This window comes from Gadus morhua, chromosome 1 (assembly GCF_902167405.1).
Source record: "Gadus morhua chromosome 1, gadMor3.0, whole genome shotgun sequence".
In the NCBI taxonomy this organism is placed as follows: domain Eukaryota; kingdom Metazoa; phylum Chordata; class Actinopteri; order Gadiformes; family Gadidae; genus Gadus; species Gadus morhua.
Genome location: NC_044048.1, coordinates 849,561 through 875,997, shown reverse-complemented (window position 1 = coordinate 875,997; position 26,437 = coordinate 849,561). Strand labels below are relative to the sequence as shown.

Sequence of the window (26,437 nt, the reverse complement as noted above, 5' to 3'; positions counted from 1 at the left end):
ACCCATTTATCTGTTTATTTCTAAAAACCTTTTATGACTGTTGATACTGCCTTGGATTGCAATCATTTTTTCCTTGTATTAAGAAGTTCTGCCAAAATGGGGCTGGTGGTTTACTAAGCCAAACAGAGGCCTCAGCAGGGCACATAATCCCCTGCTGCAACTATCCCCATGCATATAAAATAATGAAAAGGCCAGACACACAAATGCAATCAAACCTACTTTTATTGATTGAATGAATGTGTACTTCACATGCTGCAGTGGACACCTAACAAGATATTCATATTGTATGACTTCCTGCTATGACCTTGGTTTTTTTTCTCATTCCTCAGCATCCTTGGCCTAGAATAAAAGATAGTGACAGATGAAACATAAATGACAAATCATTTGGATTTGACCAAAAAAAGAAGGTGAACACATATGTAGCCCTCTCTGAAGTCAATGTTTTAGAATATTCTGCATATTCAGTGCCTGAGAAGAAGCAATGCCTGCATCAAGCTAAATGTCGGTTACTTTAAAGACAGCCTAGCTTTGGTATAGCCAACCAAATTGCTAACCTGTGTCTGGAGAAGGGTCTAAAAATAGGAAACATGAAGTTTGAGATTTGCTGAAGACAGAGAAATGAAGAAAGATGCCAGGAGCACTCAACTACAGGGTTCTAGTGGCTTATAATGTTTTGGAGCCACATGATTGAAAGTATCGGCAAATATCCAAAAATGAATGACATAAATTAATTTATTATTTTTGTTATGCCATTGCCTATTGTAAAGGATGTGGGATTTTCATTAGGAATATATTTGGATTATTCCCGTCTTTATTAGCTGTGACCAAGCATCTTGTCTATTTTTATGGTTGAGTGTATGCAGTGGAAGTGGTCAGATTTGTTTAGCTCGATCATTCTGATCTGTTAATTGTGTGTTTCATTTGAAGGCTTTTAATATAAAGCATATTGATTTTTCTTTATTGTATGTTGATGTTACATCAAATTATCAAAAGCGATGATTGCAGTTATCATTCTTTGTAAACACTTTTTTTTTCATTTAACTTTAACTATTCTAACTATTCAATACGCTATAGGCCTACACCCTATTTTACACAATCACAAAAACATATATGTTACATTCATATTTAGGAGAGGTCTACCTAATTAAGGCCAAAATTACACCGAATGATTTTTAGCAGCTATGGGGCTTTTTTGGTAATGGCATCAACAGGGACCAAGCATCTAACTGATACTAACTACCCCAAGTAAACAAAAGTGGCCAATGACAAGAGTTTTGATGTAGATGTTCCATGATTGCTTTGCATTAGTGAGAAGGTGTGGCAGGCTTCACTGGTTTCTGAGGCTTCAACAAACAGACAACCAGGTGCCACTCGCGTTTACAGCCTGCAAAGCATTTTGGTTTGATCGGCGCATAATGTTTTTTCTTAAGACAAAAGTACAAAGAACCTTTAGGATAGTTGTAACGAACGATACTACACTAGTACTCTACGGCCCGACGTATAGTGCTAGCAGCTAGCTAGGCTTATTTAAACCACGAGGTGCTACAGTTACCTTGCCAAATTCACGACTCTTGGTTCTCAGCTTGTTGACCTGGGACTCAGAAACATCAGCGCGTTCCTGAGCTTCTTCCAGCTCGTGCTGAACCTTCCTGTACCTGGACAGGTGGGTGTTGGCCTGCTCCTCCTGTTTCATAAAAGATGTGTGTTAAATAGTGAACTGTTTAACCAAAATGGTAATTTAATGAATGGAGGAGTCTTGAGTGTGACTCACAGACTCCTCAGCCTGCCTCTTGTAGGCCTTCATCTTCAGCTGCAGCTTGTCCACCAGATCTTGGAGTCTGCAGATGTTCTTCTTGTCCTCATCACACTGCAGGAAAAGCAAATATCAAGCAGCCGGGGTTTAAATGGGAATTGGTATTCTATTTCCATGAAAAATTACTTAACGCGATAATGCAAATGATTTTTTAAAAGCAAAAAAAACGTTTGACTGAGACCTATAGGATGGAGTGGTGGTAAGCTACCATAGCTAACTCTACTAGCTAGAAAGTGAGTAGGAGCATCATACTGAAATTCTCTACACACGTTGTAATATACACTTTCAATTTCCTCAGTTCACTGCATATTGCATATATTGTCATTGATGTTCCTCATATTGCCCATTTCAATTTATTTACTTTTTTCCATTTATTTTATGTATGCCGTTTTGTTTTGCCTTACCTTTGGCACTATTTAGAATTGATTTTCTTGTAATAGTACTCTTATTTTGCCTAACTTGATCCTTTTGTTCTTGTGTTTAGGATAGAACGCAATTTAGATTCCTCTGTATGCCTGGCACATGTTGAAAATTGACAATAAAGTTGACTTTGACTTTGACCTAACGTTGGACAATTTGAATAATTTAAGTACACAATTCAATACAATACATATCAAAGGTGTACGTCGTTTTTAGGTATTCTAATGCAGAAATGATATACATGATATCCCCCTTTTCCTCCAGGCAATTTTTTAAGATACGGTGACAAAATGTTCAAGGTATGTTCAATTAAAAGGTTTAAATATAAAATAAATATGACCACTTTAAATGTCCCATGGCATGCTACTTTATGGATGCTTTAACATAGATATTAGTGCGCCCCTAACATAGCATATGAATACATTCCCGAAATTCAGCCGTGGTGCAGAATTACAGCCACTACGAGCCAGTCGCACATCGAGCTTTTCCCAAACCCGCCGCTTCGGTGTCTGTAGCTTTAATGCAAATGAAGAGGAGAGAGGCGGGTCAAGGAGGAGGGTGGGGGTGTGCCCTGAGCAGCTTGCAGCTACGGTACCATGCGCTCTGTTTAACAGTGTATGTATCGCAATGGCGAGCCGCACACAGCCTTTGGCCGTGTTCTGTAAATATTCTAGAACAGGGGGGTTTCAAAGTGTGAGAGATGTGAGCCCCCCCTCAGAGTAAAAAAATTCAGCTGAAGCCCCCCCCCCCCCAATTCTTTTTTCTAAATACCTGTGTTTTGAAAGCTATTTAATTATTTTAACACATTTCAAACATCTCCGATCATAATTTTAAAACATTTGGAACATATTTTGAAACATTTGAAACAATTTTTTAACATATTTTTTAAACATATTCTGAAACATTACAACATCTTTTTGCGTTTTTAAACAACACAATTTAACAACTTTATCTAAACATGTTTTAGCTTAACCTTTTTTAAAATACATTTGAACATCTTAATCTGTGTAAAACTGCCAGTTTACAGATTCATTCAGGGTCCCCGACTCTGAATTTTCTGAGTCGAATCAGATCTGCCTTTTCAGTCAGAGATTCGACTATTCGGCGGGGTTTGTTTACCGGCGTTGCTATGGTGACCTAAATTATAAGCAACTGAAAACGACTCCGGTTTGAAACTAAAACTGGATTCTGAAAAAAGTATAAATGCTATCAAAATTTCCGTTTAGATAGTATTGAAGATACAAGTGTGTAGATTTGTTTAATGGTTTGAACGATGGTAAACGGTTGAAAAAGGAATGAGTTACGATGTCTCGAAGTAGGTGTATCAGAATGGGCTGACGTCTTCAATGAAAACAGCTGAAAACGAAGCGGTATGAAACTAAAACTGATTCTGAAGACATTTTAAATGATATTGAAATTCTGTTTAGATATTATTGAAGATACAAGTGTGTAGATTTGTTAAATGGTTTTGCACGAAGATAAACGGTTGAAAATTGATTTAGTTATGTTACTTCTACAGTTGAAGTACGACTGATGATTTGAATCATCGTCTTTCAGGGTTTTTTTCGGGGTTTATATCTAAATAATATCATATTATACATAGATATCTATACCATATAATATATATTATCACAGACAAAAGCTGTGTGCGCCTCCAGACGATATTATGAATCTCAAACGTCGGGTTCTCCGATGTCTCTGGTACTTCCACATCCACATCAATCTGAAGTAGGCTGAACCGCGAAATGGAAGAGGAAGGGATTGTTGGCCGCGATGTTGACCGCGGTTGTTTCCCGACGGAGCCTCGCTGCCCACTGCCGAGGGACCACCGCCTCGGCAGCGGGCAGCAACTTAGGCATCACCCGCCTCGGCAGCGGGCAGCTAGCAGCGCTGAGGCACCTCGGTGGTGCCTCGGGGTGGTGGTGCCTCGCAGCAGTGGGCAGCAGGGCTCCAGCGGGAGACAATCGCGGTCAACATGGCGGCCAACAATCCCTTTCTCCTCCATGTCGTGGTTCATGTGCTTCAGGGAGTCAAAGCCAAAGTTCCTTTCCCCCAATTCCTTCTCAACCATGGCTGAGATAACCCCGACTACGAGTCTCGTTGTGAAAATACCAGAGACGTCAGAGAGTCCGACGTGTTATGCGCAATAACACCAACAGCAGAACGGTTATCCAAATAACAAAGAAGTGTACAACATTTGCGTTACAGTGTGTGTATTCACACACACACATGTGGCCCTCGCACGGTCATAGCTCATTGGGCAAAGCAGAGAAAGGGGAGGTAACCGTGAAATCGGCGCATGTGAGCTTTGTTTTTCCAAAGGCAGAGCAGGATAGCTAGTGCTTGTTTTACACCTTACACAATTTCTAGCTACTGGGGAATCATAGGCAGGCTAGGGGAACTCATATTAAGTTCAGAAAACCTGACATGGGACCTTTAAGTAATATATACATTTTCACAGCAACGGCAATTGCTTTGGCAATGAGCCCTATCAATCTATCCAAAGCATCAACATACCTGATATGACAGCTCCTTTACTTTCCTCTCATATTTGCGGACTCCCTTGATGGCCTCCGACCCCCGCCTCTGCTCAGCCTCACATTCAGTCTCCAATTCACGAACCTGTGATGCAGATGGAAGGTTTTTTAATTGGACATGAACAAGCAAGCAAAGCTAAACATAGAGAATTTCCAACATTTTGCAATATTTCTCCAAACACCTACCCTAGCCTCCAGTTTCTGGAGCTGCTTCTTGCCTCCCTTCATGGCCAGGCTCTCAGCTTCATCCAGACGGTGCTGCAGGTCCTTCACTGTGAGCTCCAGGTTCTTCTTCATCCTCTCCAGGTGAGAGCTGGTGTCCTGCTCCTTCTTCAACTCCTCCGCCATCATGGCAGCCTAACAGAACAACAAGAGGAGGCGTTGGAGTTTACACTCATCAATGATGGAAACCTGAGAGCTTCTACACAACATGAATGTATTTGACTATGACTGAACTCACGTCAGTGATGGCCTTCTTGGCCTTCTCCTCTGCGTTTCTGGCTTCTTGAACCGTGTCCTCCACTTCTCCTTGGATCTGGATGAGGTCGGTCTCCAGCTTTTTCTTGGTGTTGATGAGGCTGGTGTTCTAAACCACAATGAGAACTGATTACATAATGTTCATTTTATTATGCTCCTCCATGATGTCATGAAGGAACTCCTCTGTTACCTGGGAGTGGAGCAGTCCCAAGCGCTCACTGGCGTCCACCAGCTCCTGCTCTGCCACTTTGCGGCCCCTCTCTGTCTGCTCCAGGGCTGCTCTCAGCTCCTCGATCTCAGCCAACATCAGGTTGTTCCTGCGCTCCACCATGGCGACCTGCTCCTTCATGTCTTCCTGTCCTCTCAGGGCATCATCAAGGTGCAGTTGGGCATCCTGAAATAGGACGAGGGATGTTGGTCAACTGTAAATATTTTTAAAGTTTATTTGTTTAGCAACCCTATATTAGCCCTATGCTCTGAGTACCTTAAGCTGTCCCTGGACGTTTCTAAGTTGTTTCTGGGCTTCAGAAGCCTGGCGGTTGGCGTGGCTCAACTGGATCTCCATCTCGTTGAGATCTCCCTCCATCTTCTTCTTGATTCTCAGGGCATCGTTTCTGCTCCTGATCTCTGAGTCCAAATTGCTCTGCATCGAGTCGATCACCCTCAGGCTGTTCCTCTTGATCTGCTCCATCTCCTCATCCTTCTCTGCCATCTTCCGGTCAACCTCGCCCTTGATCTGAGTAAGCTCCAGCTGAACACGAAGAATCTTGGATTCCTCATGTTCCAAGGTAGCCTTGATGAAAGAAACATATTTGTGATGTGATGGGATTATTCTTAACAGAGGAGACTTAGAAATGTGATAATAGACCATACCTCTGCCTCCTCCAGAGAAGTCTGCAGTTCAGACTTCTCAACCTCTACAGTCTTTTTCCCCTTCTCAAGTTCGTGAATGGTTTTACCAGTTTCTCCCATCTGCTCAGACAGGTCAGAGATCTCCTCTGTGAGGGAAAAGGTACAATCAATGTATTTGAGTTTGGTTTACTTTTTGGTTTGCAGTTAGCAAGCCGTTTAGCCACTAAATGCTGGTTGGTTTCAAATTATATATTTACGTTGCAGGTTCTTGTTCTCCCTCTTGAGGGTCTCAAGCTGGTCAAGAGATTCTTCATAGGAGTTCTTCAGCTTGAACATCTCAGTGCTCAGAGAGCGAGCCTCTTTCTGAGCTCCCTCCAACTCAGCCTGGCTTTCCTCATATTTCTGCTTCCACTCAGCAAGAACCTGCAAGTTCAGAGAAAACGCTGAGCATCCTATTGTATTGACTGATCAATGTACCAAGCTCATATGAAAAGATGATCTCCCTGACAATCGGGTTGGTTCCCCTTCAAAAACCTAACCAACCAACCTATAAGACGCTACAAAATGCTAAGTGCTATTTTTAAGTTCCAGGACGTACAACATACAATTAATCCGTACGGTGGGTGTTTTTAGGAGGGTAAGGGAACTCTGACCAAATGAGTCTGGAGTCATTCCACCCCTAGTACCTTGTCAAAGTTCCTCTGTTTCTTGTCAAGGTTGGCAGCCAGAGCATTAGCTCTCTCCACATCAATCATCAGGTCTTCCACCTCACCAAGCAGCCTCTGTTTAGTCTTTTCCAGAGAGGCACATTTGGAATTTGTGGCCTCTACAGCCTCCTCTGCATCCTGAAGACGCTGGGCAAGCTTTTTCCTGAATTAGAAATTACATTTAGCATCAGGCCTACACCATAACCAGTATAGTCCTACAGATAGAGAGGAAAACCTATTGATTTACTTTGCTTCCTCCAGTTCCTCAGTGCGCTGAATGGCGTCAGTCTCGTATTTGCTCCTCCACTGAGCCACCTCGCTGTTGGCCTTGGACATCCCCCGCTGCAGCTCAGCCTTGGCCTCCTGTTCCTCTTCAAACTGCTCTCGGAGCAGGTCGCAGTCATGACGAGCCGACTGGACTGAATGGGCGAGGGCATTCTTGGCCTGAATTCAGATAAAAAAATTATAATATCTCCACCTTTGTTGTGGGTGTATTTTGTCTCGAATAAAGTTTGCTGTGATATCGTAAAACAATACCTTGACTTCCTCCTCAATGTGTCTCTTCAACTCCTCAATCTGCTGAGTGTAAGCTTGCTTGCCTCGTGTCAGCTGAGAAATAAGCGCTTCTTTCTCCTCCTGCTGGCGGCCAAATTCACCTAAATAGGAAACATATATTGTTCAAAATGAAGTACCAAAGTCCATCACCTTGACATCATTGAGTTTGGTGCTTGATAATTATACTAAATTATTCTAAACGTAAATTAATCTGGGTTTAAAAAGTAGTACTTTGGAAGAACCAAAAACATGAATATTTAAAAAGACGATTTATATTCAATCTTTGGAGATCTTTGAGATTGCCACTCTAAAGGAGAAGCAAGTTCCGAAATCATTTTTCTTTCTTTGAAAACGGTCCGGTCTGTCCTAGAAGTGTTGGTGAACATTGCTCTGTTATTTTTGACTAAAATAAAAAGTAAAATACAAGACGTCTGCTACTTCCGGGTATTTTTCAGAGTGGCATTCTTCTATGGGCCACAACACCTCCTCAAAGTTGATCCAACCAATATCTCATGTTTTTTCGCAGCAGGCCTCCTGCTAAAATGTTTATGTACCCTTTAAACATGTGATGCTTATTTCTTACCATTTTCTGTTTGCAGTCTTGCCCTTTGCACACTTAGATCGTTAAGTTGTCGGACATGCTCGTCATTTTTGCTCTTGAGCTCACTCAGTTGATCCTCAAGGGTACGAGCCAATTTTTCAAGATTTGCCTAAAATTGAAATAAATTAACATGAGACCAACGTTACATGTGTTGGTGAATAGTTCTGTGTTATTTTTAGGGAAGGGAAATGTTTAGCAGCTTAATGCTGCTTTGGGGGGTGTATTCAATAATCCCACTCTCAATAGCAGCTAATGTAGTTTGAATGTTTTTTCCAGTTTCAGACGTCACATCCTTCAAAATGTCCAAAATGTAACGATGTAACTATAAACAAATTATCCACACACAAAAACTATCCACATACACTGGTCACGAGCCAACCATACTCATCTTAAACCACTCGAATAACTGTACAAAAAATAACTAAAAACACGGTGTGAGCACTCTCACATAATCTGAATTAATAATCATTAATCAAATAATCTGAATTGGAAATGACTTTATAAAATATGCAGACTTGCACGTAGTATAGAAAGTCCCTAACATAGAAAGTCCCCCATGACTTAGCTCCAATGCCACTTGCAGCAAGATCTACAATAGGAGATCCAAGACTTTGAGGATTAGTGCCTTAAGCCAGTCAGCCTGGTCTGCCAGAGGTGCAAGAGAGTGGAATATAACTTCAAATCACATCAGACAACTTAACGCTTAAATATCTTTCAGTACCTAAGTAAAACATGGGTTGCACCAACATGGATTAAATTAATCCTGGTTTAGGGTTAATCTAGGGTTAGTAAATCTAGGTTTAAACTGGTTTATAATTAATCCGAGATGCGTTGCACATCTTAGTTTTAACTCTGGATTAGTTAACCTAGTTTAATCAAGGATTAAAATAGGATTAGTTTTTGTTCAGTCTGCCATGATGGATCCCGGCGAAATGTGAACAAATTGCACAATATAATCCACAATTTTATATCCTGGTTTTTCTTTTTTCTAGCCTACATCGTGAAAAAAAAACAACGGTTCACTTTTTGAATAAAGTTAATTTACCTTAACTGTTACAGTTGACACTTACACTTGACACTGACAGTGAACACTTGTTACATTTATTAAGAGATGGCACGTCAAAGAGGATCGAACTTTTCAACATTTGAATAGATGTTGCTGTCGGAATTGATGGAGGACTTTGGGATTATAATTGAGGATAAAAGGACTGACAGCTTTACGCTGGAAAAAAAAAAAAGGAGGAGACCTGGGTCATGTTAGCGGAAGGCTTCAATGGCTCAACTGGCATTAAGGAGGTGAGGGACAAGTCACAACTGAAAGCCTGCTGGAAGAACTTAAAGGCAAAGGCAAAAAAGGATGCGGCAGATGAGAGGAGTGGAATGTTTAAAACTGGCGGAGAACCACCACCAATGATTACGGACCCTCTATCGGAAAAAATCATTAATATGATCCCGCAGCAGATTTCACCCCCTCCCTAACCCACGACGATGACGGCGCAGCAGAGAGGAATACAGCGACAGAAACTGAAAGTCCTCTGACTTTGATGCTTGATAGCTGGTCCAACCTTCCCATTGAGGCATATGACAGATTATTTGGTGAATCTATACCGCTGTGAAAACTCGCTATTTTCGTAAAATTCCATTGGATTTAACCTATCTCTAATTTTCCTGCGAGGAACTCTTGCCTCTAACGCCATCCAGCGAAGATATGCAGCCATGTTGTCAAGAAAACAGCGATAAACCTAACATAAACCTCCTCCAGAGGTGGTTTAAATATAACTGTTAAACCGGGATTAAACTAGGTTTGAAATTGCTGGTGCAACGGATTTAAATTTAATCTCAGTTTAAATGGAGTTTAAACTGAGATTACCAAAGGGTTAAATATAACCAGGATTAATATTAAACTATTTTTAAACCAGGTTTAAAGTTTGGTGCAACACGGTTAACAGTTAAACCTTGAATTAATCCAGTTTAAGAGTTAATCCATGTTGGTGCAACCCAGCCTGAATGATTAATGCATACACATGTGAGCATGTCAATCAAATCAAATACAATCAAATACCTTTGATTTAGCAACAGCCTCCATGTTGCTGGAGAGGTCATCGATCTCCATCTTGCATTCACTCTTCTCCTTCTCCAGCTTCTGCTTGACCCGCTGGAGGTTGTCGATCTGCTCTCCCAGCTCAGCCACGCTGTCGGCCTGCTTCTTCCTCAGCGCTGCAGAGGTGGCCTCATGCTGCAGGGTTGACTCCTCCAGGTCACGACGCAGTTTCTGGAACTCAGCCTCGCGCTTCTTGTTCATCTCGATCTGAAGAGAAGTGGCTCCACCGGCCTCCTCAAGCCTCTCACTGATCTCCTCAAGTTCCCTGGAGAGATCGGCTCTCTGCTTTTCCACCTTGGCCCGAGCGGCACGCTCAGCCTCAATCTCCTCCTCCAGCTCCTCAATGCGAGCCTTAAAAATGGTTTACGTCAGGTTTATGGTTTATGTAAGAAACGATGATGGATGATATTGGACTCTATGTTTTTCAACTTTATCCTCTATGTATTTCATACAACACACCTGAAGTTCTTTGATCTTTTTCTGAAATTGAGCCGAAAGTGTTTGCTCATCCTCAATCTTGTTTAGAAGCTGGCTTGTTTCAAAGTCCCTCCTAGATGTGGCAAAAGATATTTAAGGACACTGTGTGATCACCTATTCATACATCTCTCAAAAGGCAATGCAAGGATGTAAGTAGACTCACTTCTTTATTTTCTCATCTGATTGCTGCTTGTCATTCTCCAGGTCCATGATGGACTCCTGGGCCAGTTTTAGATCTCCTTCAAGCTTTCTTTTCGCCCGCTCAAGGTCCATTCGAAGCTTTTTCTCTTGCTCAAGGGAACCTTCAAGCTGTTAAAGATAAAAATTGCTAGAATGCTATAGACATTCTCTGCACATTGTCAATCAATTTTATTTTTAAATGGTCCTTTAGTGTATGACTCACATCATCCACTTGCTGCTCCAGTTTACACTTGGCTTTGCTCAGAGTGTTCACTTTATCTTCCTCTGCCTGGAGGTCATCGAGTGTCTGCTGGTGGGCTTCTTGGAGGGCTTTCTTCTCCTTGGTCAACTTGGCGATGATCTCATCTTGAGAAGACATCTCCTCTGTGAGGTTTTTCACCTAAACATTCAGAGATCAATTTGAATAACCGAAAATCATTTGGGCTTCATTGTAGGAAAGACATTACAATTATCAATAAAGCAACCTTGTTCTCAGTGGCATGTTTCTCCTTCTCCACTTTGGCCAAGGTCAGCTCCAGGTCATCAATGTCCTTCTTGAGCTCAGAACACTCATCTTCCAGCTTCCTCTTCTTGGCCGTCAGCTCAGAATTGATCTCCTCCTCATCCTCTAGTCTCTCAGACGTCTCTTTGAGTCTGGCCTCCAGCTGGATCTTACTCTTAATGAGGCCCTCGCATCTTTCTTCTGAATCCGACAAGGTTTCAGCTTCCTTTAAAAGGGATCATGAATTAAATTTACAGCAGACACTTATTTGATAATGTCTTGTGAGGAAACCGTAGAGCTCTCTCAGTGTTACTCACAGATTGAACTTGTAGTAGGAGGTCATTCTTTTCCTGAAGCAGGGAAACCATTTTTTCCTCCAGCTCCTTTTTCTTTGAAAGAGCTTTGGCAAGATCTTCCTTGGTCTTCCCAAAGGTCTCCTTCATTTGAGCCATCTCCTTTTCAGTCTCAGCACTCTTCAGCAGTGGCTTGATCTTGAAGTAGACCTTCATCCATGGCCATGTTTTGACGTTCATGAATGAGCGGATGTTGTACTGGATAGTAAAGACGGCCTCTCTAAAAACGATTCAGGTAATTAGTTTAGGTGTCTGCAAAGTTATGGTTAGGTGCCGAAATAGGTTTCAGGCATATAAGGTATAAACAATATACAAATTATGTTTACCTTCTCTCCATCATTTTGACAAATTCTTTCCTCATGTTGAATCCCCTGCAGAGAGCCTGAGTCAAGGTGACCAGCGCAGCGAGTTTCTCATCTCTCATCTCCTCTAGAGCACCCAGGAGACCAGCTTTGAAGAACACCTGAGAACAGTAGTTTAAATCGGATCAAGACTTAGTTCCCTCAGGAAATACTTCCCCCATTCTCGCGCCAGAAAGTGGGTATAACATGTGAGGTCAACAATGTGACCATATCAACTTCAGTGACCTTCTGGAATAACAGGAAGTGTGTGGAGCTTGGTACTACTTTAGTGTAAAAAGGGTTTGTGACTTCATGAAATCCCATAAAGCAGAACTGAGACAAGGTAAGGATGAGGGAACATGGGGCTGAGGGGATTTAGGACCGGTCCCATCTAAATTATCATACATCTTTGCGTTCTGAAAAATTAAATCGATGCTACCTTGGTGTGTCCAAACTTGTACTGAGTGCTGTCAACATCAATGGAGCCCAAAAGTTTCTCTGAGGCCTTCTTGTTGTCAATGAATTGTCCCTCAGGGATGACACTGGCATTCAATACTTTGTATCTGCAATGATTGAAGAGGAGATTGATTTTACTTCCAACACATGATGGACCATGCTGATGTGGAATAGCAGGTTAGGACAGTAGCTTAAGCGCTACCTCTGCTTGAAGTCACCATAGAGGACTCTGCTGGGGAAGCCCTTTCTGCAGATTCTGATTCCTTCCAGCACACCGTTACACCTCAGCTGGTGGATGACCAGGAAGTTCTCCATCAGACCTTTGAGACAAATTAGTAAATTAAGTTTCCTTGTTTTCAAAAGCACTGTTTATATTACATAAGGAATTTTGAGGTAAACAAACCTGGAGTTTTTGACTCGTTTGGAATCAAACAACGCACAAAGTGTGGATGTGTGCTTCTCAAGTTGGTCATGAGCTTGCCCAAATTTTCCTAAAATAAGTACATAATCCAATGTTACAAATACGAAAAAAAGGTATTCAATTTTCAACCTAATCATCCATATATTTAAGAGAAAACGAAAAAGGACGTTTTTTGTTCAGCATTTAATTATGTCAACTTTGGCCTACTGGATGATGATAACTTTGTGTACATGGGGATACCTGATGTTGTTATAAAATTCCCTTTGGCTGTATAAATGTATACATATGTACGGCACATACAATGGATGGGTACTGGTGAAAACAACTCTGCTCTTACCCTGAACAGGGCCGACACCGTCTGGAAGGAACCCCCCTTCTTCTTGGCGCCCTTCTTACTAGCAGCATCAGCTATGAAATCCCATTTTAATAAGATATTGCAAGTCATACACAGTTAGTACCATTCCTTTGAAAAGTAGCAATATACATTTCCTTCATTTGGTTAATAAAATAATATATGATATGATGTACCGTCTGGTAGGGCATGGGACGCATACAGCAGAGCCAGCAGTTTAACTGAGGACTTCTGGTAGAGCTGAATTACGGAGTCGTTCAGGGGGTCCTTGTTCTTGTCCAGCCAGCCGGTGATGTTGTAGTCCACAGTGCCGGCATAGTGCACCAGGGAAAAGTGGGCCTCAGCTTTGCCTTTGGCTGGCTTTGGCTTCTCAAAGGCCTTGGTTTTGCCAAGGTGCTGGTCATGCAGTTTGTTCTTGAAGGTGGTGTCTGAGGCCTTGGGGAACATGCACTCCTCTTCAAGGATGGAGAAGATGCCCATTGGCTGTCATTTGGATGGAAGTGAAGTGTTGATCAGTAAATTGACCTAACCCTATATGATGATGGATTGACACTCATTCATAATTTTCTATAAGAGAACGTACCTTCTCAATAAGCTCAATGCAGGCCGCCAGGTCCATACCAAAGTCAATGAACTCCCATTCAATTCCTTCTTTCTTGTACTCTTCTTGCTCCAGTACAAACATATGGTGGTTGAAAAACTGTTGCAGTTTCTCATTGGTGAAGTTGATGCACAGCTGCTCCAAGCTGTTGTACTTTGGAGTCAGAGAGTTACAGTCAGGACATAGTGCAATTGCTTGTGCTTCTTCCAACACAAAACATCAAAATGATGACTATGTAGAGCTCACTTACATTAAAAATTTCAAACCCAGCGATGTCCAACACACCGATGAAGAATTGCCTGGGCTGCTTGGTGTCCAGCATCTCATTGATTCTGACGACCATCCACAAGAACATTTTCTCATAGACTGACTTGCAGAGAGCCATCACTGAGTTATGGACCTACCAATTTTAGAGAAAAGGGGAAGGGATTGTTAGACATAATATGAATGAAACATGTTAAATGGAAATTCCTTTCTTTACTTTCAAATGTACTCATATTTTACCTGTGGACACGTTTGACCTTTGGTGACGTACTCATTCCCAACCTTCACTCTGGGGTAACACAGAGCCTTGAGGACATCCGCAGAGTTCAGACCCATGAGATAGCCAATTTTGTCTGCCTCTAAAGCCATCAACACAAAATAAATGCATTCAGTCTGAAATACATTTTCTATTCAATAAAACCAAAGAATTATGGAAAAACGTAAGCTATCCATTTTTGGGGTTTGTACCCTCATTGCCATCAGGCTCAGCCTGCTCTTCACGCTGCTTCTGCTTGAACTTCATGTTCCCATGATGCAACACGGCACCGGTCAGCTTGTAGATGCCAATCTTCTCATCAGCAGTGAAGCCCAGAATGTCAATGGCATCCTGGGATCCAAATACATATTTATCAAAATCAACCCACCTAATTTATAATGACTGGTGAATGCTTAAAAAAGATGAAGTTTACATCAGTGGCGATGAATTCTTCAACATCATCGATACTCTTGACAGTGATTTCACCTTGACTGATCATGTGATAGTCAAATGGGTTTTTGGTAATGAGAAGAGCGTCTGGAAAACAAACCAATCAAAAATCACAAAAAGAGAAACACATGATAATTGTTTGTAACCCACACTCAATATGGAAAATAAGAATGTCATGATTTACCCTACCTATTAGCTCGGGCTTGTGGCCAGTCATGAGCTGATAGAAGATATGGTAGCTTCTCTCAGCAGACAGCTGGAATGTCACCCTTGACTTCTCAAGAAGATCTGTGTAACAAGATACAAGCAATGAATGGCTTTATAAACAGGATCCAACGATAAACATATTCAGATAATAAGCAAAATAACTTACATGTTTCAATATCAGCTGATGCCAACTTCCCAGAAGTCGCAAAGTGAATTCTGATGAACTTTCCCTATTCAGAGAAGGATTCAGAAGTGCACAATATAAGCCTTGCTTTGATTAATAGATGTGGTCACCATATGAACAGTATTTTAAAATCTGATTGTTTTAATTATTTTACAATAAACACAAACTTACAAAGCGGGAAGAGTTGTCATTTCTCACAGTCTTGGCGTTACCATAGGCCTCAAGCAAAGGGTTCGCTGCGATGATTTGATCTTCCAGCGACCCCTGCAAAAGACACTCTGTTGGTTTCAGCACTTCATAGCTGCTCCAATAATGAAAGCTAGGGTTGTTCTGTTCTCAGCCTCACTTGGAGGTCAATTAGGATGAAAGTGACCTCCAACTGAGGTTGTATGATAAGTTCTCTAATGTAAGAATGTACAATAAGTTCTCTAATGTAAGAATGTACAATAAGTTCTCTAATTAAGAATTTACAATAAGTTCTCTAATGTAAGAACAAAAGTTGATGTCACAGTTCCTGACCTGCATCTTTCCAGCAACCTGCTCGGTTTTCTTGGGGCCGGATACAGCGATTGTTGCAAAGTACTGGATGACCCGCTTGGTGTTCACAGTCTTCCCTGCACCAGATTCTCCACTTGGGGATCAAAGAAGTATTAGCTACAATAAGGCAATGCCATGTTATTGTCATATATTTACTTTTTGTATTGGAGGATTACTTACGTGATCAGGATTGACTGATTTTCTCTGTCTGTATTAGATGTACATTGAAAAAGGGAAGAATTAGCATTAACATTTGGTGAAACGTGTAAACGTTAGCTAATATCTTAAATAGTTGTATACCTGTGAGCATGGCCTGATAGGCGTTGTCAGAGATAGAGAAGATGTGGGGCGGAGCCTCAATCCTCTTCTTGCCTCTGTAGGCGTTCACCACGGAGGAATCGTACACTGGGAGCCACTTGTAGGGGTTCACAGTGACGCAGAAGAGCCCAGAGTAGGTCTGTCTCCACCAGGATACACATGTCAGCATGACCTAATGACGTTATACGACTAAAGGCTTCCATGTGCATTGAGGGCTGAGACTCACGTAGATCATCCATGCTGCGTAGCGCTCTTTGAGGTTGTACAGCACGGTAGGCTCATTGAGGTGGGTCATCATGGCCATGTCCTCAATCTTGTCATACTTTGGGGGATTCATGGGGTAGATTTCCTCCTCTTTTACAGTGAGGGTCTATTGGGAATACATAACTGCATATAAAACAAGATGCCCTATTATTGGTTCACTGTTAAAAACAGAGTGGATTCTGAGTCCTACCTTATCACAAAGAGTCTTGACGGTGGCTTTGCCACCATCTCGGCTCTGGAGCACACCCTTGAGGTACATCTCCTTGGGCTCAGACACAAAGAAGGCGGTCTTAGCGTCAAAGGGGCTGGTCTGGGCCTCGAGCCGCTCCCTCTCCGGCTTCCGGAGGTACACCGCCGCTTCACCAAAACACTGCATTTCACCGTCCCCCATGATGGCTCCTCAAGCTGCTATATTATCTACCTTGAAGTACACCAGGCTAGTAGAGATGAGATTCCTGGAAGGCACATATAACAATTCTGCTGAGAGATGATTGAATATATTGAATTAAATTGACTTTTTTCAAGTATCTTTGCGATCTCTCTCTTCTAATGGAACAAAAGAACCACCAAACCAAAGATATTTCAAACTATAATGGATTTTAGTTTAAATCGAATCAAAGAATTCTTTGCTTTAGTGTTAAATTAGAAATGTTATCTTTGTCATAGAATATAATTTCTTGCAAACAATTATCTTAATTCAGTCGTGGTTCTCACTCATCAATCAAACTGTGAACTGATGAGCAACTTACCTTCTCTGGGCTTTGCCTGGAGAGGAGAGTCTCTCTGTCTTTTATAAGGAAGTATTTGGAGGCCACACCACACGTCTAGCTCTATTTGGTCATGCTGTCTGGCACTGTGGTTTAGTTCTTACATCCAGTTGTCTTCTTATTCTGTTCTTCACGTGTCTCCCATACTACATTGGTGACAATCTTAGATGGGATTCCTGATCTAATGCCAGTGTAAATGGTGCTTTGTTGAGTGCAATGCTTTGTTCACTGAACATATACTTGACACTCTAGAGATTTCTATATTATAGAGTTTACTGTGCAACTTTGGCGCATTTGTCTATTATGTGACGCCTGTCAATTGTGCATATTAAATTAACAGTGGTATGATTTAGCGGATTAATATGGACATGATTTGATTTGCATCTTTTTCAAGGTTGTTTATTTTATGGGATACGTTTTAACAATGCCTGTTTATGCTATGTTAATAATTAGTTTGACTTGTATAAATTCCTCATTAATTCTCACAAGGACACGTTTGCTACATATGCTGGTACTGCTCATAAACTTTCAGATTTAGAAGTTGCTTAATGGAAAATCCATGATCATGTGACCAATGCATCCTTGTAATGTTCTCTGGCTCACCGTGGGCCTTGCTGTGGGGGAGACTTGAAATGTCATTGATATACTGTTGCAGAAGCCCCGGAAAAAAATAATGATCGCCAGTGAACTTCAAAGAAAAACAGAGATTGCCAAGAAACATTTTTTTAAAACTGGGACACCGACTGTAGCAGGGCCTAGCTGTGGATGCTACACAATAAGAGAATCTCTAAATGCAGAGAAATTAGGTGATTGCTTTGAGTAACTTAACTCTTTATTTTTTGTCTACAAGACAGGTATTTTTGAGGCCTCTAAAGGCAGAATTATATTGGCATACACATGAAGGTTGCTTGAATGACGGCTGAAGAAGTAAGTAGGATTTCATATTTAAGGGTTTTTGTGTTCATCTTGATATGCGTTAGATATAAGGTGTAAAAAAAGATTTGATTGGTCAAACGCCAGCCCACAGAGTTCAACTTAGAAGATGATCACTGACCTATGAATGACGACCAGACGAGGGGGAGATTCTAAAGAGCTTCTGCCATAAGATATAATGAGATGACACTCGATACGTGCTCCGAAACACTTCTTTCTTCTGAGGACACTTTTCAAATATAGCTGTGTTGGCGATGTTGACATTAAGCCAAATACCAGACATCATAGAGGCTTATTGTGTTTGGAAGCCCTCTGATCTCCCATGTCAGCTTCTCTGTTTGTCGAGCTGCAGCAACTGTTCTGTGGATCACAAGCCAAGGTGAGTTACAAGGAACATTCCAGACTGGCTTCAGCCAAACACAAAGGAGCCTGCATATTGCATTCAAATAGCTAAGTACATGCAGGCTTGTTGTTTGTTGTTGTTTCGAATGGAAACATGCACACCTTTATCAAGTTATACATATACACACGCACACAAGGGTTATGTAAGAACATCCCTACTTTCCGTGTCTTTCAAATGTAGCCTGCTAAAATTGTTAAAGAGGCTTTAGTTAATTGTCTTAATTAAATGTAATTGTAAGGTAAAACGCTTCTAAAAAACAATGTTTGAACCATGAATGAAGTCAGTGCAAAATGTTGGTCAGGTTTTTCTCTATGATCTCTATATGCCTAATTTGCCTTCAATATGCATTTTATGTGCTCATTGTATGAAATGAATATTGATTACTGTGTGAATCTATAATATTTAATCAGATTTAATAAGCCCACATTCTCAAGACAGAATCCTAATAATATCTTCTGAAATACTGGATATAAATAACAATAACAATAACAATAATGAGCCATGAAATGTAACAACCTTTTGTTAATGTACCTGTTGTCTCTAATTACCTAATTATTATTTTTTTTACTTTTTTTGTATCATATTTATTTTATTCATATTCAATGTGGCTTACTAGGCTGACCCAGATGGTTCTCAAACACAGTTCCTTCACCGTGGTCCTGAAACACCTGAAAGGGAAGTTATGAAAGGGATTTCTTCTCTAAAACACCTCTTGCTTCTTTCGCCTGACCTTCTGGTAAACCGCTGTAGAGCTCTGTTCGAGTGCACAGAGTCTGGTTTGTTATTCATGTTGTTTGTATACTTTCTTTGTGTGTCTGTATTATTTTGCAATGCCCTGCTGTCTTACAAATCAGATGAGAAGGACTTCTGGCTCCAGATGATGGAAGTAGATTGCATTTCCAATAGGTATAAAGTTCTTAATCGCTTCCAAAGACAAATAACATTAGGCTTATCATATGAACCATAGTAAGATCATTAAAACATGTGTTGCACATAACAGAGTAGAGGAGCAGTTGATGCCCGTTGAAAATGAATGACTGTGATGAAACATTAACATGTCTGTCACACAAGCCTGAAGAAGGGGTCTCACAATGTAACTATTATCTTTACATTGTTGCTCAAGTGGAGGTTGTACATCATCCATGTGAGACTCTGAGGTAGGCATTTTTTTTTATTAAAAAGAGTTGTGATGAAAAATGTATAATGCAACCTATTTTCTTCAAAACAACATCCTTTATAGCTGAAACATTTTGCTGCTCCTCACCTTGAACCCAACTTTCCTTTCCTATTGTGTGTGTATATTTAGCCTGGTTCCTGGGCTCCTGCTGGCTTCCTTTGAGCCTGCCACTCCGGCATGCGGTCATGGTGTATGTTGGGACTCGTGGTGGAGCCAGGGGCAGCCGGTAGGCTTCACATAGTCAACTATGGAAAACTTTCATAGGCAGCTAGGATGTATTCCATTAAACCAATACAGATTTTGGCTCCTGAAAATTATGGATACATTAAATATTGATATTTTTGCATAAATCGGCAATGTATTATCAAATACGATAACAAATAAAAATGTCCTTCTTATGGAAGTCCATAGAGCATAAGCTAAAATTCCATCGCTGAGACACACCCAACAGGACTAGTGTGTTCTGCAGAGGTGGAGGCTGCAGTTTCACTAGTATTAGAGATAAACCTTCCTGAAAGTGCAGTGTCCTCTATTGCAGGTACACAATATTGACCAACAGACTAACAAAGGCAGTGAACTGAAAACATGGTGCAGTGCATATATAATTCACTGTTTGGTCTAATACAGAAATATTGAACATTTATTTAAAATAATGAATGACAACACTGTTGGAACTGGAAATGATATATAAATGCCCTGACAACAATGGCAGGTTACTTGATTATTCCAAACGTTTTAAATTGTGTTATTCTTAAACCTGCACAATGCTTTTTCATTTGACCTTCACTGTGTCATTTTTATCTGCTCTGATATTTAGAAATAATTAATGTTCAATGAGTTTCACAGTGACGGTTTGACCACTAGAGGTCACAAAAGCTGGCTCCTAGATTAGATAAGATCAAATTCAATGTGATTACATTTGATTAGAAAAACTAAACTACTAAACATCATTACAAGTAATAATAACAATAAATGTAGGTATTGTAGGAAGGAACCTGCAATAGATTCAGCTGAGGATAAGAAAGCATCATTTTGATATATTTTGGGTAGTAATTATTTCCCCTACCGTGTGTCCCCCCATACTGTATATATATATATATATGTATATATATATATATATATATATATATATATATATATATATATATATATATATATATGTGTGTGTGTGTATGTATGAAATTTCATTGTTATTTGAACCATTCATATATTCATGTTTATATATATATATTTATTTATACAACGGCCTAAATCCAGCGATCTGATTGGTTCCTAACTGTTGTATAATGAGCGTATACATAACTGCTATGATCATTTTATGAAAGTATCACTCCGCGGCTTGAAGTGGAAACCGTTACAACCGTTCTCTCGGAGGGACGCTAAAGTGTGTTGCATAGCGACCGTCGTGCATTTTGAAGGCAGCCAGGAGGGACTACTTTTTGGCAGTCTATAATAAAACGGCTACTTTGACTTTCTTGGTTTCTTTTTAAATGTAGTGTGTCTATGACTTTCGCTGCGCGTCGGGGCCGGACAACGCCCCTTAACAGTGGTATAATGAGCACATACCACAGCCTGGCGTGATCTATTGCTTAAATATATATCTATATATATATATATATATATATATATATATATATATATATATATATATATATGTATTGCAGTTGGATTTCAGTTTGCGTTGGTCAGGTCGCCAAGAAGAAACGTTCAGAATCCTTCTTTCGTTTGTTCGTTCAGTCGATCAGCAAGATAATAGACTTCATTTAGTAATGATGGTGGGGGTCCCGGGTGGAGAACGAACCATGAAAGAACGAGACAGATTGACAAGACATTCAAATATTTGATTAATCTGGCATGACACAGAAAATAGCCAATACCATTTCACTAATATTGAATCGTGTTATCGTACGCTCGCTCACTAAGCCTCTTCCCTCTTCACCACTCACAATAGTGAACGAACAGCGAGTCAGCGACTAGTGGGTCTAGGAGGAGTCGAGTCTGAGAATGGACGAGACGAACGAGTTAGAAGAAGCCGTTCGGTTCGTTCTTGTTAACGATTTTTTCATTCGAACTGATTCGGTCGCGAACGACCCATCACTAATATGTCTATACCAATATACATGTACATACATACATACATACACATGAATGTATTTATGTATATACATGTATATGTATGTATGTCATAGCCACAGCTGTCGTGCTTTGTGTTCTTTGTGCTGTGCCTGCCACACCCCAACTGATCACACATGGCCTGCATCAGTTCATCAACTCCCCATCAAATACACGTGGTGTCCCTGCAGTCATCACAACATTGTTCTTCGAACTCCAGTGGTAGATATTCGTACCTGGCTCCAGTGTTTTTTATACACTTAATAGGTGGTCTTCTCCTGTTGATATCTCGTACCTAACCTTTGTTTCCTTTTGCCTAGTTTTGTCAGCCTGCCTGCTTCACTCCCTCAGGCCTGAAGCTCCCCACTCTCCTACCTGCCCCCTCCCTCACCCCTGGTCTGCTCTAAATAAACCTTTTCTTTACTCCAACTCCAGTCCTGTCTCTGTGTTCTGCTCTTGGGTCCTGCAGCTATCGAACAATGTATTGTGGTAACCCGGTGCTCGGTTGGGCCAGGTTCCACGGATGAATGACACTTTTTGCGTGCGGATACGCCGTTAAAGGCATTTATTGAGTACAACTTAAATACAATGAAGGAGACGCAGTCTCTAGGGCCTCCGTGGGCCTCTAGCCTCTCCCGGACACGAACACGAACACGAACACGAACACGAACACGAACACGAACACGAACACGAACACGAACACGAACACGAACACGAACACTTCCTTCTTGCTCCCGTGCCGTGCTGTGCTGTCCTGGACCTCCTTTTAAGATGGCTCCCCTGCCACCGGCCAGGTGTCCACCAATCACCCTGATTGGGGAGGCGAAAGGGATGCTCTCCGTCGCTGGCTGGTGGGTGGGGGTGGTATATCCCGTCCCTCACGGTACCTCGGGCCCGTCCAGGCCGAGGTTTACGTGGCGGGATGCCACAGTATGTACATCTATGTTTTTGTATGTATATACATAATGGATGGAGGAGCAACATCAGATACTTAAACATCAGGAACCACTGGTTTCCCTAACCTCCCCACATCCAGATGATGATCCATAAAAATATAACAAACACAATGACAATGGCCCGGGAATATTCGGTCCACTCATTATCATCGCAGGGACACATTCCTTGTGTCCCTGCGATGATAAGACGCCACTAAGGGAGTCGTACTAAAACGTACTCATAGATAATGATTCACAAATGTGTACCTCAACCATTATTGAGTCTGTTTATGTAATTTTTTAGAAATAAACTTTTCCAACCAGAAGAATGCCAACCACACAATTGGGTGGCAAGTATCCTCAAAGCCATTTCCATTTGATGAATAATGGATGAATACAATTTTGGGGGGACGTGCGACGTCTGACTTGCAGGGGGAGTATGGGCAGGTTGCAAGCGCACCGGATTGGCTGGGGGGGTTGGACCTGAGTGCGAGCAGGTGTCAGCACTCAGGCCAATCAGGGAGGGTTGCACTCATGTGCCTGCTTTTGTGTGGTAGTGAGAAAAGGACTCCAGGAGAGAACGGACCAGGGAGGTCCAGAACGAGTGGAGATCATCCAAAGAGATGACTCTGAAAGAACCTTTGTTGTAGTTTAAGTATTTTTGTTCTGTTTGAAAGACAATAAAACGATCTCCCGCTGAGGGACGACAACTCTGCCTGCGCTCACTCATTGGAACCCGTTACAACAATAAACCAAATCAATGAGTAAGAATAGATTATAGCTATATGTTTGTTTCTACTACTTATCCATCTTACAACCCAACGTACCCAGCATGCTTCCCTGGTGTTAGAAGAGAGGAATATCACATGTAGACCTGGAAGTTCTCCCCTCTCAGTTCGATTCACCCTAGAGGTCATCTCTCTATGTCTCTTCCTCGCTCTCTGTTACTTTCTCGTCTTCTTGAAAAGGTTGGAGAAAGAGTAAACATGCTGAAGCAATGCAAGTTCACACACACATTTGATTAATTTATTTGGAATGACCAATACTACAACACCATAGCATCCAAATATTAATAAAGAGCCGATTATGTCCAAAACAACACAAACACTTTGCAGGTTACCACAACCAAGTGAATCAGTAGAGATACATGTATAGTTCAAGTTGTATTATGGGTAGAGATAACAGCGCCTTCTCCATACATGCAGACTGCCGAGGATTGCTGACACAGAGCAGTACTTGGTTATTTGCTTAGAGATCTTCTTTTTGAGTCCAGCAATACCAATATATATAACACACACACACACACACACAGACACACACACACACACACACAGACACACACACACACACACACACACACACACACACACAAACACTCAGTTTTGTGTGTGTTTGTGTGTGTGTGTTTTTTCTTTATGAACTTAGACTTTGTTGACTATTCCATGTACGGTCTTGCCACCATGCTCTTCTTCAGGGTCGTCTAAAATGTAAACCTTTGTGCTTTGTGATGTATATCTGTTTACACTGTTTTCACGCTCGCTGCCTCTTGTTGGTTTGGGCCTGTTCTCTTGACCCCCTTGGGAGCGTCGAGAAGTGAAGGGTTCCATCTGATAAGGCACGGCCGCGACCCCCTTTATGACATGTTGAGGAGCTTCAATCAATAGATTACCATCAGGTTGACAAAGGCTTTTGGGTTAGTGGGGGACAGTTGCCCCCTGACTTTAGCCAGGCAGTGGACTTATCCTTCTCCTCCTCATGCAGTGAACTCCCATCTGAGGCCTTGGATTATTGTATTGTAGGCCTAATCTATTGTTTGTTGATGCATGTTGAGATGTATCGTTGTTTGTACTATTATTACAATATAGATGACCATAATTGTCCACAGGTATTGTGTGCTTTTTGTGTTTGGAATCTCATCTGCCTTAGACGCAATATCTGGTAAAGTAATTTCCATGACAACAAACACACACACACACACACGCACGCACGCACGCACAAATAAACACACACATGCAGATACATACACACAAGCACACAATGTTTTGCCTGGTTCTGTCCTCCTGGGCGTGGTTCTGTCCTCCTGGGTGGGGTTCTGTCTCCCTGGGCGGGGTTCTGTCCTCCTGGGTGGGGTTCTGTCTCCCTGGGCGGGGTTCTGTCCTCCTGGGTGGGGTTCGGTCCTCCTGGGCGTGGTTCGGTCCTCCTGGGCGTGGTTCTGTCCTCCTGGGTGGGGTTCTGTCCTTCTGGGTGTGGTTCTGTCCTCCTGGGTGGGGTTCTGTCCTCCTGGACGGGGTTCTGTCCTCCTGGGTGTGGTTCTGTCCCCCTGGGTGGGGTTCTGTCCCCCTGGGTGGGGTTCCGTCCTCCTGGGCGTTTGGTTCTGTTCGGCCCTTTTCCCTCTTGTTAGCCCGCTGAGATTTGCATGCTAGCTGTCTGTCTGTACATCTGGAGACCAGGGGTATCTGTTATCTGTTCAGTGGAGACGCAATCCATCTCTCCAGGCTTACTCATTGCTTAACCCATGCAGAATCATCCACCAGGTACCTTAGTCAGGTTTTATCTGTTCCTGCCACATGATACACGTGTCAGAATGTTTACCAGCGCCCAACGCAACGCTGGCTCCACTGGAAATGTGCTCTTTGTTTGTTTCATGTTATAAACCTGCGTTTGTCCGGCCACTAGGCCTTCACACATTCACTGTATCCACACACAGCCGGCCAACGCCTCACTCCTCACTTCTCTCTCCCCACTCCCCACTCCTCCTTACCTTCCCTAACCAACATCCACACTAGTACTCATACATACATGAAAACACATGCATGAAAACACACAAGCACACACATGTATGTATGAACAAACACACCGACACACACACACACACACACACACACACACACACACACACACACACACACACACACACACACACACACACACACACACACACACATGCACTCATACATACCTGAACACACATGCACAAACATTCATGAACATGTGTTCACACAAAAACACTCACTCTATTAATAACCAAATAGACAAGGCTCGGACACACATTATGTGAATATAATCTTTTGATCATTTCTTAAGGATCTTCTTAAACAGGAGAATGCATTTGAAGCAACCTCAGCCCGACAATAAACAATTATTATAAAAAAAGTAGTTCAGAATTAACTGAGCTACAAAATTATGTAAAACCATAAACCTTTATTCTGCAAATCTCTATGTACCATTAAACAAAACACCACTAACGTCAGAGTACACTGAACAAGCTTTCTTACCTTCTTACTGGGACAATATTGGGAGTTTGAACTAGAAGTGAGAGGCCACAGAATTTATGTTAACTTGTGAAGCTCAGTAACTAGACGCCTGAAACCATCTGACACTCAATTACCAGAAGGGCTCAAAGCGTGTGTCAACGAAGGCAAAACTGTGAGCTGATTGAGGCAGAGGCTAAATTTGTTCTAGATCCTAAGAAGACCATAAAGAGAAGCCCCACATATTGGATATCACCTTTTATTGTAACCCGACCACACCACTTGAGAATACTGGTAACACACCATCTGAAGCATCATCTTTCCCTTGAAAGCGGAGAAAGCACAGGAGCATAATGGCTCATGATGCGGTCTTAAATTAGCCCAACACATGCTCCCTCGGCTCTGGAGATGCTCCCACATGCTCTCCTCCGCTTCCAGGGTATTAATACATCCATACATAAGTTCACGTAAACACCAAACAATGAAAAAGATTTACCAACAAAAGAGAGATTAGCACCGTCTATTAGTACCTTACGTCCAAATGGGTAGCAAACCACCCCAGGAGGCCCTATATGGTGTGAAGTAAATCTGTCTTAAATAACCCCCTCAGTGATCTACCCAGGCTAACGGGTG

The 26,437-nt window shown here is 41.7% G+C and overlaps 1 protein-coding gene across 1 annotated transcript; it reads right to left on the bottom strand.

The window, feature by feature from the left end:
* Positions 1-204: 204 nt before the first annotated feature.
* On the bottom strand, positions 205-16,617 carry myhb (myosin, heavy chain b). The gene is made up of 39 exons (XM_030348646.1): positions 16,417-16,617; positions 16,189-16,332; positions 15,945-16,101; positions 15,825-15,852; positions 15,627-15,738; positions 15,279-15,371; positions 15,090-15,153; positions 14,906-15,004; positions 14,700-14,803; positions 14,479-14,617; positions 14,251-14,369; positions 13,997-14,146; positions 13,729-13,899; positions 13,322-13,628; positions 13,131-13,201; positions 12,776-12,863; positions 12,575-12,692; positions 12,356-12,479; positions 11,902-12,038; positions 11,540-11,795; positions 11,206-11,448; positions 10,944-11,120; positions 10,704-10,849; positions 10,523-10,613; positions 10,025-10,414; positions 7,945-8,071; positions 7,344-7,462; positions 7,054-7,250; positions 6,786-6,969; positions 6,357-6,522; positions 6,121-6,245; positions 5,732-6,040; positions 5,438-5,641; positions 5,231-5,356; positions 4,957-5,127; positions 4,751-4,855; positions 1,772-1,867; positions 1,553-1,684; positions 205-339 (listed from the first exon to the last, which is right to left on the bottom strand). The coding sequence occupies exons 1-39, from the start codon at positions 16,615-16,617 to the stop codon at positions 319-321; spliced, it is 5,811 nt and encodes a 1,936-aa protein (XP_030204506.1). The 3' UTR covers positions 205-318.
* Between the last annotated feature and the right edge of the window lie 9,820 nt (positions 16,618-26,437).

Excerpts from the sequence above, each read along its gene's own strand:
- myhb (XM_030348646.1), bottom strand. The coding sequence starts at position 16,617 with ATGGGGGACGGTGAAATGCAGTGTTTTGGTGAAGCGGCGGTGTACCTC. Across the intron at positions 16,102-16,188 it reads ACGCAGCATGGATGATCTAC|ACCTACTCTGGGCTCTTCTG; the intron begins GTGAGTCTCAGC and ends TGGTGGAGACAG. Across the intron at positions 1,868-4,750 it reads TAAAGGAGCTGTCATATCAG|TGTGATGAGGACAAGAAGAA; the intron begins GTATGTTGATGC and ends CTTTTCCTGCAG.